Source organism: Chrysemys picta, chromosome 1 (genome assembly GCF_011386835.1).
Source record: "Chrysemys picta bellii isolate R12L10 chromosome 1, ASM1138683v2, whole genome shotgun sequence".
Lineage (NCBI taxonomy): Eukaryota > Metazoa > Chordata > Testudines > Emydidae > Chrysemys > Chrysemys picta.
The window spans coordinates 125,246,320-125,261,390 of record NC_088791.1 but is presented as its reverse complement, the minus strand read 5'-3'; the positions used below and the strand labels follow the sequence as shown (position 1 = coordinate 125,261,390).

The 15,071-nt window shown below is 42.3% G+C and overlaps 1 protein-coding gene and 1 long non-coding RNA gene across 7 annotated transcripts in view; one reads left to right on the top strand and one right to left on the bottom strand.

Moving 5' to 3' along the window:
- Nucleotides 1-8,711, top strand: part of SHISAL1 (shisa like 1) — a 314,851-nt gene extending 306,140 nt beyond the window's left edge. For all 5 annotated transcript variants that reach the window (XR_010598389.1, XR_006173947.2, XM_065583733.1 and 2 more), the window contains one exon: nt 2,062-8,711. Coding sequence is in view for 3 of the 5 variants with exons in the window: in XM_065583733.1 (XP_065439805.1) it covers nt 2,062 (1 nt within the window). In the remaining 2 variants the exon portion in view is untranslated. The remainder of the gene's footprint in view (nt 1-2,061) is intronic.
- Nucleotides 1-15,071, bottom strand: part of LOC135981403 (uncharacterized) — a 112,884-nt gene that overhangs the window by 23,328 nt on the left and 74,485 nt on the right. The gene's annotated exons all lie outside the window — the stretch shown is intronic.

Genomic DNA, 15,071 nt, shown 5'->3' with positions numbered 1-15,071 from the left:
ACTAGTTTCCTATTCAGTGCCCTATGCATAAGGTATTAACAACATCAATAAGAATAAGATTTATTTAGCACTTATATAATCCCAGTGGCTCCAATCATAGAATCATAGACTATCAGGGTTGGAAGGGACCTCAGGAGGTCATCTAGTCCAACCCCCTGCTCAAAGCAGGACCAATCCCCAGACAGATTTTTACCCCAGTTCCCTAAATGGCCCCCTCAAGGATTGAATTCACAGCCCTGGGTTTAGCAGGTCAATGCTCAAACCACTGAGCTATCCCTGCCCCCTAATAGCAATGAGTGATGTTAACTCACAGGAGGAACAAGTGCATAGTACTTTGTATTTTCTACAAGCATTAATACTTACTAGATCAACTGTAGTAGCCAAGGTGGATTGATTTAAATCAAAATGGTTTAAATCACTGATTTTCATCATGATTTAAAATCAGCAAGCAGGAAGAGTTATTTAAATAAGCCATTTTAATTATGAATTGCATTTGTACTTTTTAATTATTTTCCTAAACAAAGTTGATCCTCATTGGTTAGTAACTATTAAAACATGGACTTGCAATTAAATGTAACCTTTACACTGGTTTGGTGCTTCTTTTTGCTAACCAGGAGGAAACAGTGCATCTATACACATGTATTTAATCAATTATACAGCTTGACTTACATTCATTCAGATTCTTAATTTTACATTTTTATTATATTAAGAAATGCATCATTCAGCATTTTCTATTTACTAGATGGCTAATCTTTTACTTATGATGTGTGTCAGGCTGTGTTTGGATTGACATTTAAGTTCAATTAAGAATGCAAAAAGCAGCATTTTACTTTTTTAAAATTCAATAAAGCTACCTTAAGTGTTCTGGATAGAAAAGAAAAAGTTTATCACAACGTGTTTTGCATTTAAAATTAACTGATTTATTAAACCAATAATTTACTATTCTTAGTTAGTAAATTATTTATGGTCACTATCGCCTTCAAGATTTTAGATCTCATCCTTTCACACCTAAACTTTTATTCATACACTGGAAGAGGAGAACAAGCTTTCCTGCTTTTGCAACTCCCACCTGGTTTCTTAATTTTGAATGAAGTAGTCTTTGAACTGAACTAGTTTAATAAACTGAAATTCTCTCTGCACCTACAGAAGAGGATACTGCTGTCAAAAGCTGGTTTAGCTGTCAACCTCTGGTTCCAGATGCTTAGTCAGTAGCTTCCTCCAGTTCTGTGATTTGACGTTGTTTAAAATTTACTACCAAATTTTACCACTTAATATTATTTCGGGTATTTAATTTAAAATTATTTCATAGATTGACATGTGTTAAGGGCTAAACTTTCTACAAAATTAAGAAAGTGTAATGTATAAAGAAAATCCAATTTTATTTAAAAAGTGATTTTTTTTATTCAACTTGCTATTAATTCACTCTACATGTGTTTTTTCCTTCGCGTTTCAAGACAAATATGTCATGCTCTTCAGCAACAACAAAAGGATACTGTCCCTTGCCATGTTCTTGGGCAACAAGACAATCAGTATTGACAATTGGCATCCACAATAAAGGAGGAGAAATTTGGGAAGGAAACGAATTTTAGTGTCTGTTTTAGACTCCAACCAAGCAAGCTCTTACACAGCTAATAAGTCAAACTCATCAATAGGACTACTTAAATGAATAAGTTAAGCATGTGCTAAAGTATTTGCAAGATCAGGGTCCTTAGAAGAGCTGTGCAAAAAAAAAAAAAAAAAAGGGCAAACAGTAAATTGACTGAAAAGTTCATTTCTATGGTACCTGAACTAATCAAATAGTTTTGAAAATGTCATTTTGAAATCAACCTCAACATTTCCCCCCCCTCCAGTTTTTCATTTCAGTTTTGGTTCAAAACAAACTCTCTCTCCCCCAGATTTTTTGGTTCAACCACCAAACTAAAAATATCAATTATTTGTTCAGCTCTACTTAGAAGGGATTGTTTTAAAATAAACAATGAGACAATATAGGTTTACAGTTAAGCTATTTCCCATTACACTGTCTTCTTGACACTTACAGGCAAACATTTTTATATTTTTCAGAAAATTATAATGATGTGCCTCAAGATGGGAGAGGTAAGTTTAGAATGCAGCGAGCAGCTTTCAAGAGCGAACTATCCAAGTGAATGACAGACAAACAAACAAACAAAGATGACACCGCCAGATGGAGTTTGGTCAAGACATCTGACAATCACCTCCTATCAACTTACAAAAACAATGTTGAAAGAGTTCAGAAAACCGTCTGTAAGCAATATTTTAATTCTAGGTCAAGATTATTATTTTGAAAGGAGACATCGTATTTGATGGAAAGCTCAATACAGCGAAATGCAAGTTGCTCTTGCAAGATCCAAGCCAAGGTAGACAAGGACAACAAGACAAACCTTTGGCAGATCAACTTTCTTTGCCTCCCCATCCATCAATTGCCATTTGAGCCTAATCTGTGTCAGAATACTGAATGTGAGTTATTCCAAAGTTCTCTGGTGAACATTATGTCACAATAGGGTAGATGCTGACATTCTCAGTCACTGTTCCCACAACATCACACTTCACAATACAAAGGGACCCCTCATCCAATTAGAGTGCAGGGTAGTAGTCATTTCAGTCCCTGATTCTGGTCATTTTATTCACAGCAATGAGACTGGCATGATATCATCAAATTCCTGAGCACAACAAGTGGCCTCCTGTACTTGCCCTCCAGAGGAGGGTACAAACATTTAAAAACAATTTAAAAAAAAAGGACAACCTCTCCCCTTCCTGAACCTGATTGGAAACGAAAAAAAAATCCCTCCGATTACAATAGCAATAACACCACTACCCCTCTGTTTTACAAGGCAATAATCCAATTCCCTCAGGCTGATAGTTATTCAGCAATTGATTGGTATCATAATTTATCCCCCTCAGGAATGGGAGGATTGCTTTGCAAGCCAGAACAGCAATGGGATACCGAGTCGCCGCGTGTTGCAATAGCCTGACTATATTTTATGGTAGGGATTTAACTTGAAGACATACAGTACATTTTATATCAGGGGTGGCCACATTTACTAACCCTCCGAGCCACATACAATAACCTTCAGAAGTTCGAGAGCCGGGCGCACCTGCTGCGGCTTGGGGCTTCAGCAGGAGCAAGGCTGAAGCCTTGAGCCCCAGCAGATGCTTCCCATGGGGCTGGAGCCCCGAGGATCCCCCCTCTCCACAGGGCAGAAGCCCCTAGCCTTACCACCTTGCCTCAGGGCAGAAGCCCTGAGCTCCACTCCCCTCCCCTCCCCTCCCCTCCCCCCGGTCTGGTAGGTGGAGAACAGGGGAAGGAGGGCTCCGTGAACTGCATTTTAACTGTAAAAGAGTCACATGTGGCCCGCGAACCACAGTTTGGTCACCCCTGTTTTATATCAACCGTTCCTGTGAAATGAAGTCATGCAGCAAGACTTCATTTTATACAGAGCACCTGGTGACTACAACCAAACAGAGGAATTCCTCTGGAATCATAGTACTCAACGCAGCCACATTAGTGCCAAACTAATTCAGCAGAGCTAATATTATTTCGACCAACACCAAATGATCTGACTATGACTTAGTCACACATATTTGAGAGCATCATCAATAGCAGGAACACTTTCCATGTCTACTGAGTAACATGAAGTCTTCTGTTAAAACTTCTTTGTATTGAGTGCATTTTTCTTTTTTCTACTGAACAGCTAAGGGATACATTATTACTGGACACTTTGGGCCAAATTATGGCTGCCTTGCAGAAGTGCATTAGATAGGGAAAAGCACAGAGAGGCATCAGTGCTGGAGAGCATAAGCCAGCCAATCTTGCCTGCAGCAGTCCAGTTCTCAGAGGAGGCCTGCCTGAGTAGGACAGGGACATCTCTATGTCCCACCTCATTGCACGCCAACCAGTCAATACAAAACATCACTGGGGGAAGGGCATACTATACCTAATGAAAAGGTGTAGCAAGTGCCACAGGTAAGCATGCTTCCCCTTCAGCACCCTTGCAGGCATTGGACTTGCTCCTGCTCCCCGCAGAATGCCTGCAGCATCCCGTCTGTGAACGGTATTCAGATGCCCCCCTTTTCCCTGCACGTGATTCAGTTTGTAGAGCCATACTAGAGCCTTTAAAGTCGTACTGTGGTATTGCACATGGTGGGAAATGTAGCACTCCAAGTAAAGGGAGTCAATATTTTTTAAATTCTCAATTCACTTTAAACCAGGGAGCTTTTAGTTTTCTAAAAATAGCGTTTCATTATACCGTAGCAGCAGCATTCAAAGCACTTTAGTTGAAGTTGGGACAATAAGAGCTCCATCAAAGAGGTATTAGAGAGCGTTTTCAGATACTGGTACAAATACAGCATTGGTTTTTGCAAAAATAGTACTTAGCCTGAGCAAAGGGGCTGAGCTTGCATGGAAGGGAGAACACACACAGTGGAGCTGTGAGATGGAACCCTCTTTCCCAACTTGCTAGTAAGGGCCAGAAAAATCATATAGCCAAAAGTAACACTGATTCTGGCCATGCCTCCATGGGCAATGTACCTCCTTTTTTTCCCTAGCTGCCTTCCCTTGCAAAGACACCCTTTCTCCCCCCCCCCCCCCGAGGTTATATCTACAATACACAGAGTCTCCTTGCACAAGTTTTTTTGCTACTTATTCCTTTCCCCCACCATCACAGCATCGCAGGTCCATGGACCTGACACACATACGTAAGGTACCACAGGATCAAGTCTACAGAAGTTTGGGAACCATTTGTTACAAACAGGAATAGTAATAGAGGCACTTAGCACTTCCAAGGATCAGGCCTGCTGCTCCCCTGAGAATGCAGGGTTCTTAGACCAGCACACTCTGTTATTCATCGTTCACTGTGTGATGTCTAACTCAGCACAACAGGCTGAATTAAGGTTGGAATGTCAGACTTTAAAGTCAACTTAGAAATCAAACTTCTCCGTAATATTTTAACTACTATATTACTACAAGAAGCATTTGTGCTTACTATCAATGAAAGACGAGAGAAAAATTATTTCACTATTTTTTCCAGTTTGTTTACTTTAGAGTTGACTGCACTTTGGGCTTCTCTAAACTTGAAATACTACTGCGGCGCTGCAGCTGTGCCCCTGTAGTGCTTCAGAGTAGACACTACCGGCACCGACGGGAGGAGATCTCCTGTCCGCAATAGTTAATCCGCCTTCCTGAGAGGCAGTAGCTAGGTTGATGGAAGAATTATTCCGTCGACCTAGCACTGTCTACATTGTGGGTTAGGTCGGCTTAACTACATTGCTCAAGGATGCAGATTTTTCAGACCCCTGAGCGACTTAGCTAGGTCAACCTAACTTTTTAGGGTAGGCCAGGCCTTTGTACGTAGTCAGTTTCTCGGTTTCTCCTGTGGAGTCAATTTCCCCATTCATTTGTGTGGATCTATCATGCAGCAATGAGAGTGAGACAGTTAGAGAACAGAAGAATGTGATCGTAAAAATCACAAAAGCTGGCAAAGGGACTCAGGAGTGAGTGAGCCTTAGAACTCACTTTTCTTAAATTAATAGTTTTCACATTGTTGGTGTCCCTTTACAAGTCTTGAGTTTTGTCCATTCAGGTCTCAACTTCAATAATACTGAAACAATGCGTTAGATACCAATAGCTGTTTCCAAACTTCAGCTGATTGATTTTAACCTTGCATAACATAAAATGAATTCTCTGGGCTAGATTCTGATCTTGAGCACTATTTTACACCAGTGTAACTCCATTCACTTCAGTGGAGTAACTCCGGACTTACAACACAGAAAATCAGGCCCACAGAGGATATTCTCCATTAAAATAAATGAATATTTTCTGCAACTCGGCAACTTTACAATCAACAGAATTGTTTCCTGTACATAGTCATTCAAACAATCTCCTTCAAAACAAGAAAAGCAAACTCTTCCTAAGTGTTTTTTTTTAAAAACTACCTACTTTTATTGTGAGGTTATTGCCACCATAGAGATCTTTGTAAAAAGCTTATGTTCATGAAGGAATTTGTATTAGATACTGGTTTGTGTGACTTACTGTATTTTGTAAGGGTTTTTTCCCTTTGGGAATTGTGTTATTAATGAGCAGTTTTATGCTTTATTTCTGGTATGTGTACACATTGTAATTGATGTGCTTTTTTTTTTAAATCTCTGTACAGAACAGATTGATATTAGGTAGATACTCACTGGCTGAAGTTTTCATATTGCCTACAAATTTACACATGTGGATAAATCCATATCATAACAGAGGAACAATAGTTCATCTATCGTCAGTAAAAAAAACAAACAAACAGCGTATAGCCTATATATTGTACTTGAATATTGGATCTTGACTAAAACGAATATTAGTTCAGCCTTAATCTAAAACAAAACACACAGGTAAATTCCCTCCCCCCCACCCCCACACACAGTCCCTATCTTTTGTATTCTGAAGTTTTCGAAAAGCAATGACTAGGTAAACAATATCTGTAATATATCAGCCATCAAATAAGGCTGTGCTCCAACAGTTCTCTACGTTTAGCTTGTGTAAAATGATTACAGCAAAAACTAAATAAATTACACCAAATTCTACATTTACTTTTACCTTAAGAGCCTGATTCACTCAGCTCTTCTAGGGTGACCAGATGTCTGTTTTTTGACCAGAACATCCAGTCGAAAAGGGAACCTGGCGGCTCTGGTCAGCACCGCTGGTCGGCAGTTCTGTAGAGCTAAGGCAGGCTTGTCTCTACCTGTCCTGGCTCTGTGCTGCACCCCAGAAGCGGCCAGCAGGTCCGGCTCCTAGGCAGGGGGCCACGGGGGCTCCATGCGCTACCCACACCCCGAGCACCAGCTCCACACTCCCATTGGCCAGGAACCGCAGCCAATGGCAGCTGCAGCGGCTGTGCCCGCGGGACAGAGCAGTGCGCAGAGCTACCTGCCACGCCTCCACTGAGGATCCGAACCTGCAGTGCTGGCCACTTCTGGGGTGCAGCGTGGACTCAGGACACGCAGGAAGCCTGCCTTAGCCCCCCCGCGCTGCACCGCAGATCGGGAGCCACCAGAGGTAAGCCTGCACCCCAACCCCCTGCCCCATCCCTGAGCCCCCTCCCAAACCCGGAGCCCACTTCTGCACCCCAATGCCCTCATCCTCAGCCCCACTCCAAACCCTGCACCCACAGATGGAGCCCTCACCCCTGCTGCACCCCAACCCCCTGCCCCAGCCCAGAGCCCCCTCCCACACCTTCAACCCCTCTGCCCCACCCCCCAGCCTGGAGCCCCCTCCTGCACCCCAAATCCCCATCCGTGGTCCCACTCCAGAGCCCGCATTCCTTCCCACAGACCAATCCCCTGCCCCAGACCCCTCCTGCCCCAGACCCTGAACCCCTCATTTCTGGCCCCAACCCAGAGCCCACACCCCCCCAATTAGAGCTCTCACCCCACCCCAACCCAAGTGAGGGAGCAAGGAAGGGAGGAGAGTGAGCAACCGAGGGAGGGAGAATGTAGTGAGTGGGGGGCAGGGCCTCAGGGAAGGGGCAGGGCTAGGGTGTTCGGTTTTGTGTGATTGGAAAGTTGGCAACCCTAAGCACTTCTAAGGATCAGGTCCACAACATGTCAGCTTTGGTTCAAAAAAGAAAGGGGGGGAAAGGGGGGGGCTTTTGTTTATGCCCTTTCCTATGTAATAACATGGGGCACAAAATCACTTTAGTATGGAAGTGACTAATCCCATCCTATCCTTTTGAAAATGGACTTCTGCCCTTCTTAAATGTGTATTATGTTGTTCATACTCTGGAGTCTTTATTCCTTGTCTCTAACTTATTTTACAAATTCTCTATCATTTAATGTTTCATTAAAATGATGTGTGTCTGACTTCTAGTAATTAAATACTATTGTATAAAATAGGACAAAAGAAATTAGTAAAAAGTGCAGGCCCTGTGTCACATTTATTCATCCTTTATACTTGGTACTGATTGCACTAAAGAAACAGGAGTCCAACAGCTTGGCCTGTTGATCTCAAAGTGTACTTAAGCTTATTGGAGTGGCTGTTCTAAATAATTAAGTTTTTATTATGGCTGTAATTTTTGAGGTGTCTCCACATAAAGAAAATTGTGAGGTTAGTAAGTGGCATATTAAAGTACACTTCAAACAGATTTTGAAGCCAATTATTCAATTCTATTTAACCACCAAGCTGGTACATGAAAGTTAGAGTAACTCAAAACACAATTAACATGGAGTAACTCCTTCATAAGCCTTGCAAACACTATTGTATAAATCTCCAATACTTTTCATTCATAAATAGTACAATACAAAACACTAGTAAATAGACAATAAAATAACATATTTGAATAATCTACAGTCAAATTTTAGGTTCTCTAATTACAATTCTAGGGTTACAGTGTTTTTCTCATTTTTGTTAATACACTGAAAAATCACTAACATGCCAATTGATGTTTAAATTCAATATGTGCGAGTGTCCTATAATTTATTTATCTAGGTTTGGATTTACTCCTGTCTTATTGTTTGCTAAATATTCTGACTTCATATAATGAATCATGTGGTCTTTCTGAAATGATAGCCAGGAAGACCAAAAAAAACAAAAAATATTTCACGCTGCTTTTGTCTTTATATACAGTAGTTTTTAAAAAGATGTCTTTAGGGTTCAATAAGTGAGTGTAATGTAAAATAATCCCTGTAATAAAATTTGCTTTAATGTTTCCAACAGGCTACAGTAGCTTGGAAGGTTTTTATTTCCATCCCAGTCTGCAGATTAAAAAAAAGTCATCTTCCTTTCCCATGGGTAGTCAAATCCGATGTACACCATTCATCTGTAATTTGTATGAAAATAAGCGAAAAGAAAAGGAAATTCAAACGTAAGGCTGCTTTAAAGCCGCTCTTCCACCCTCAGAGACATGGGCACTGCCGCACTGGATCAGACCAGTGGTCCAACTAGACAGTACTAGAGCGGATTTGAGTTTTTCAACAAAACTTTTTCTGGTGGTGCTAGGGGAAGAAAAGCTACATGTGACTCAAAATCTTGTCTCTCTCACCAACAGAAGTTGGTCCAATATATCACCATCCACCTTGTCTCTCTAATATCCTGGGACAAACACAGCTACAAGTACACTGCAGACAGAACTAGTATGAACATTTTTGATGAAATCTCAAACCCTCAACATTTTGCAGAAACTTATCCTGCCTGGGAGGCGGGAAACGGCCCAGGTTCCAGTCTCTGATCTGCCTGATCCAGAGCAGAGTTTTTTATCCCAGATCGCTCTGGATCAGGCAGAGCAGGGATTGGAACCTGGGTTGTTTCCCACATCCCTGGCCAGTGCTCTACCCACTAGCCACACAGTGAGAGTGAGACAGACAGATGAACATGATCTAAAAAAGTGTTTCAACTCAGGAAGGATGAGGTTTTGGTCTGAAAACAGACATTTGACAGATTCCATTTTGCAAAAACATCTGCACTGGAATGAAAACAAAATTTCGAAACCTTGAAAAGTTGCCACAAAACAAAACTGCCATTCTCCACACTGCTGTAATAGGCACTCGGGGCTTGAATGAGCCATGTGAGCTGTGCAGAAATGGTGGGTTTCAGCCCACCCAGGGGAATTAGGAGCACCATTCCCAAACGGAGAAGAAAGCCTCTCAACAGTCTCACATGAGAACAGATTTTCACATCACAACACAAACTCCTCAAAACACAGGAGTCACCTCAGATATGAAAACTCAGGATTTCACTATAACATTGTAGCCAATACGGTCTTCAGCAGGCTTGCACATACTCACAAAATTCACGGACGCCCTCACATGGCCTCACTTACTCATAGGAAAGCCCTATATCTCAGGTAGTGGGCACCATTTGAAGCTCACCATTTACCCTCCTTAGACTAACACACACTACAGTATTATAGTTCTTATGTATTCGCTAGCATCTACCAAGCAGAGCCTTTAGTAGGGGCCACTGAAAATATACACAACCCCAAATTCATCATTGCACCAAGGATGAGGGAGGTACTAAGGACTTGGGCCCTTCCCACCAGTTTGGGGGTGATGTGCACACCAAGGGATGAAGAGAAGGAGCAGTCCCTGCGCTCCTGGGAAGACAGTGACTAGAGTGGTCTCGATCCTGTACACAGCATGTATAGGATCAGAGTGAGACGATCTGTACCCCTGCCTGCTCTCCACCCCCACCCCCACCCCCCAAAACTGCACCAACGAAAGGACAAAAGGACAATCTGTCCCGGAGACCAGAAATATTGGGGTTTCCAGTTACCACGCCACGTCAGTGCTGTGTTTTTAATGGCCACAAAGGTGAAGTCATGGGGAACCAATTCAAAGTCTCTAACCAAGCCTAAGGACATGACCATTCAGTCAACCAGACTAGGGTGACCAGACGTCCCAATTTTATCGGGACTGTCCCGATATTTACTTGTTTGTCCCGCGTCCCAACCGATGTTCGGTTGAAACACGAATTGTCCTGATATTTTGTGCTCCGCCCCACAGTCAGAGGGGGTTCACGCCCACCCCCACCCTAACTCCGTCCCCTTCCTCCCCCATTGGATCCCTTCCCAAATCCCCGCCCTGGCCCTGCCTCTTCCCCAAGCACGCCGCATTCCTCCTCCTCACCCCCCCCCCCCCAGACTTGCGCTAGTCAGCTGTATGGCGGTGCAAGTGCTGGAGGAGGGGGGAGAAGCAGGATGCAGCAGACAACTCAGGGGAGATGGAGGCGGAGCGGAGATGAGCTGGTGTGGGCGGGGGGGCGGGGCGTGGAGCTGCCGGTGGGTGCTGAGCCCCCACCAATTTTTCCTATGCTCCGGCTTTTCTTTCTTTTTTTTTTCCCCCTCCACTGCCAGCTCTTGGAGTTTTTTGTTTTTATTTTGCTCTGCCGACAGCTTCCTCCCCTCCCCCCACCCAGATATTTCACATCTCTCATCTGGTCACCCTAAACCAGACTGAATGTGGATAAGCTCTGCATCACAAGAGGAAGACACTGAAATTAAACCATCAGGGGACACTGGCTCCATTTCTTGACAGCATCCAGAATGTTACAGATAGTGTCCCTGTGCGGATAAAAGTAACACATGCCCACGCATCCAGTCCCTGATAATGAAACACGCCACCAAGAGCAACAAGCACAGGCAGATCCACCTCAGCAGACTGCAGGCAGAACCATTTTGAAGATAAGAAAGAAGCCATGTGCTCAGAAAGCCATCGAGGGTCAGAGATACTTATTACTGACAGCGTCCAACGTCCCCTCCACCCTAGATATCTAGGGTGGAGGGGACGTTGGATGCTGTCAGTAATAAGTATCTGGGCAAGTTTTGTTAATTGGCTGAATTTGTTAATGATTGTTATTTTCAGTTAATAGGTTTGGTTTATTTAAATTTCCTGTTCCTCCCCCAAAAGGAAAGATTTAACAATATTTAGTAAAAGTCAGTGGACACTGACTGCTGTCATAAAATGGGGATGTTAACCATCTGCAACTGACCCATAGCATGCAGCTGTGGCCAGGAAACAGATCCATCTCTTCAAAAACAAACCTCCACCCCAAAAAACTCTACGTCCCGCATACACCGCCCCACCAAAACAAATCCAACACCTCATCCCAAAAAGACCGCTCCTAACAAAATGTATTTACTACTTTATCAAATGCTTGACTAAGACTTGACTGTAATACTGGATTCTAACATGGGGAGATCTACAGTGGGTTTCATGCCTTTCAACACCACATATGCCAAATGGAAACTGTTCCTCTTCCCTTTTTCTCCCCTGCCTCTCCCACACCATTGGCCTACCTGGTGTCTCTTGTCTAATGTAGCTTGCACACTCCTGGCGGTATGGAATGTGCCTTCTCTCCATAAAGCATCAGAAATTTACAATGCTATATAAATGCTTTAGAATAGGTAGAATACAGTATAAAATAAATACTAACACAATGAGCTATGTGCTATGTTGCAGCAATACGACCTACCAGGCAACATGCTGTAGTAAAAGCTGAAAGCTATATTTTAAAGAGAATACGAGGAGTTATTGCAATTATGTGTTCCTTCCGATAACACTGATCCTTCCTATAGCTTTCCTACCTGTATACAACATCTCAAAAATAAAAGGATCAATTTTAATTTGTTAATATTTTACATTTACTTCTTAGTTTATTATTTGTATTTCAGTAGCAGCTAGATGCTCCAGCCAGATTCCATTATGTTATCGGGGTAGGCAACCTATGTCACGCGTGCAAAAGGCGGCACGCGAGCTGATTTTCAGTGGCACCCACACTGCCCGGGTCTTGGCCACCGGTCTGGGGGGCTCTGCATTTTATTTTAAATGAAGCTTCTTAAACATTTTAAAAACCTTATTTACATACAACAATAGTTTAGTTATATATTATAGACTTATAGAAAGAGACCTTCTAAAAATGTTAAAATGTATTACTGGCAAGCGAAATCTTAAATTAGAGTGAATAAATGAAGACTTGGCACATCACTTCTGAAAGGCTGCCGACCCCTGTGGTAAGTGTTAGGAAGATAAAGCAGTCCCTATTCCCTTTATCTTAGGTTCTGTAGTACAAGTGTATTTGCATTTATGAAAGCTGAAGAATTTAAAAGCCAAATGATAGAGCATTGTTACTGATAATTCAACAAAGTCATTATTGTATGTGGCCTTACTATTAACTGAACCCCAGTGTTTTCAGCATAGTGCAAAATGACACAATATTTAGATTCGAAATGATGTGGCCAACATTAATGATTTCAAAATGTGTGAAATGGCTTTAAATGGGAACTGATAAAATGTTTATTACACTAAAGAATTTAAAAACAGAATTTGCTCACCACAACTGGATGCAGTGTGTCTTTGTCTGGGTGGCAAGAACAAAAGGGGTTGTTGTCCCTTTAAGGGACCCTGCTGCCCTGGGTTCTGAGGGGAAGGCACAAGGGTGCAAACCCAGAGCGGAGCAAGAGGGAACCAGAAGCCCTGCTCAGGTGGGAACATTGACATACCAGGCACAACACGTGTACATGTTTATACGCTCCAGACTTAATCTTCTTTGACCACTGACTAGGAGCTGGTACCTCTTTGTGGCAGGTGTCCTGTGTAGATACTTGTTCCATAAGGGATCCGGTTCCCTGAAAACGCAGAGCTGTACAGCTACTTAAAGGAAGGCATCTCCTGAGGAAGCTGGTTGGCACCCCTAATGTCTGGTATAGTGGGGAAGACCCCCCCCCCCCCCCCGCCGCCTTCTTCCAGCCTCCTTCACCGCACATGAAGGGAGGGTGGCGGGATCCCAGCAACAGGCTGGCTGGGACCAAGTTGGGAAGGCCCAGGTCTGACTGCAATCCTCCCACATTGGTGGAAACAATTAAGGAAAGACTGATGGCCTGCTCTGTATGCTTTATTGCTGGGTATTCCCAAGTAAGTTAGTAAATCTGTGGCCTAATTAAACCACGCACATAGCACCATATCTGTCTTTTTGTGTGGCCAGGACAATGAGGGAGCATTGCTACTGATAATTCATTAGAGTCATTGTGTGTGTTAAAAGCAACAGAGAGTCCTGTGGCACCTTATAGGCTAACAGATGTATTGGAGCATAAGCTTTCGTGGGTGAATACCCACTTTGTCAGACACATGTGTGTGTTGTGGCTTTATTTCCCAAACCCCAGTGTTTTCAGGATAGTGCAAAAATCAAGGAATATTTACATTCAATATGATATGGTCAACATTAGGGATTTTAAATAAATACTGTATTTGTAGAGCAAGTGAAATGTCTTACAATGCTTCTTAAAGTATCCTGCTGAAAACAGTGTAGTGCTACTGATTTACAAATTAATTATACTGGTAAAGCCTAACTGCCTCTACCAAGTCATTATCCCTAAAATCATAAATAAACAAAAGCATCAAAGTTGGGCATTTTAATTGAGAGTTCCTTTTATTTCCACTAGAAAGGAAAGATACTGCAGGACAGAGAGATGAAAGGAATTTCAGCTTTCAGATCCACTTCCAAGAAAATAAAATAGTCATTCTTAAGTCTCAGGACCAAAATTTTAACTCCGTGTTTTGATAAATCAACAGTTTTATGCTATATGAAACAAAGGTGGCATTTAACATTAATCATGTGCAATCTCTTCATCATTAGTGTTTATATGTAATGTAGTTTTGGTAGTAAACTGCAAAAACTGAAAACTAAGAGAGGGAAAAATAATCTATTTTCCAAGAACCTTACCATAACCTTTTACTGTCAGGCAGATGGAGTCCATTTTTAAAAAAAAACCTTTTTCAAAACAAGCTAAGATGCAATACTGGAAACTCACTAGGGTTCATTACTATATTGTATTAGAGATAGCAATATGGTGGCACACTTTTCAAAACATAGATCTTCTCAGGGACTTGTCCTCCCAGCTTCCCAATGAGGATTCTATCCTTCCCCTTTGGCTTGATTACATAAAAAAGTAAGAGGGCTCTGTTAAGATGACAAACTCGCCTTAATAGGATAGGTGTGACTGTTTAGTTACCTCCCCCATACTACAAATTTATTTCTCTCTCATTCTCCAAACATAGACTTTTACCTAAAATCTTAGTTTTCCAGTCTGCACTGTTCTAATCTCATCACATTACAGTTTGATTCTATCGTACTCATGTTTGCTATTCCTCCACAAATTTGTTCACAGTTCAAAGAAACATCCAACAAAAGCAGACACAAAACAGCCACACTGTCCTCAGAGAGGAGTTTGTGTCTAGGACTGTGGAGAGACTCAGACTAGGTTATGAACAAGCAGGCAGTGACAATGTTTGAACACAGAGAGAAGCAGCAGCTCTGAGAACCACCAGGAATTGCTCAGGTCTATGCTCCAGATTTTGAGAGCAACTGTATAAGACTGATCTGGGTAATGTATAGGAATACTTGGGCATGGTCTACCCTAGGAGGTTATGTCGAATTTAGCAGCGTTAAATCGAATTAACCCTGCACCCGTCCACACAACGAAGCTATTTAGTTCGACATAGAGGTCTCTGAAATTCGATTTCTGTTCTCCTCCTCAACGAGGGAAGTAGCGCTAAATTCGACATGGCCATGTTGAATTAGGGTAGGT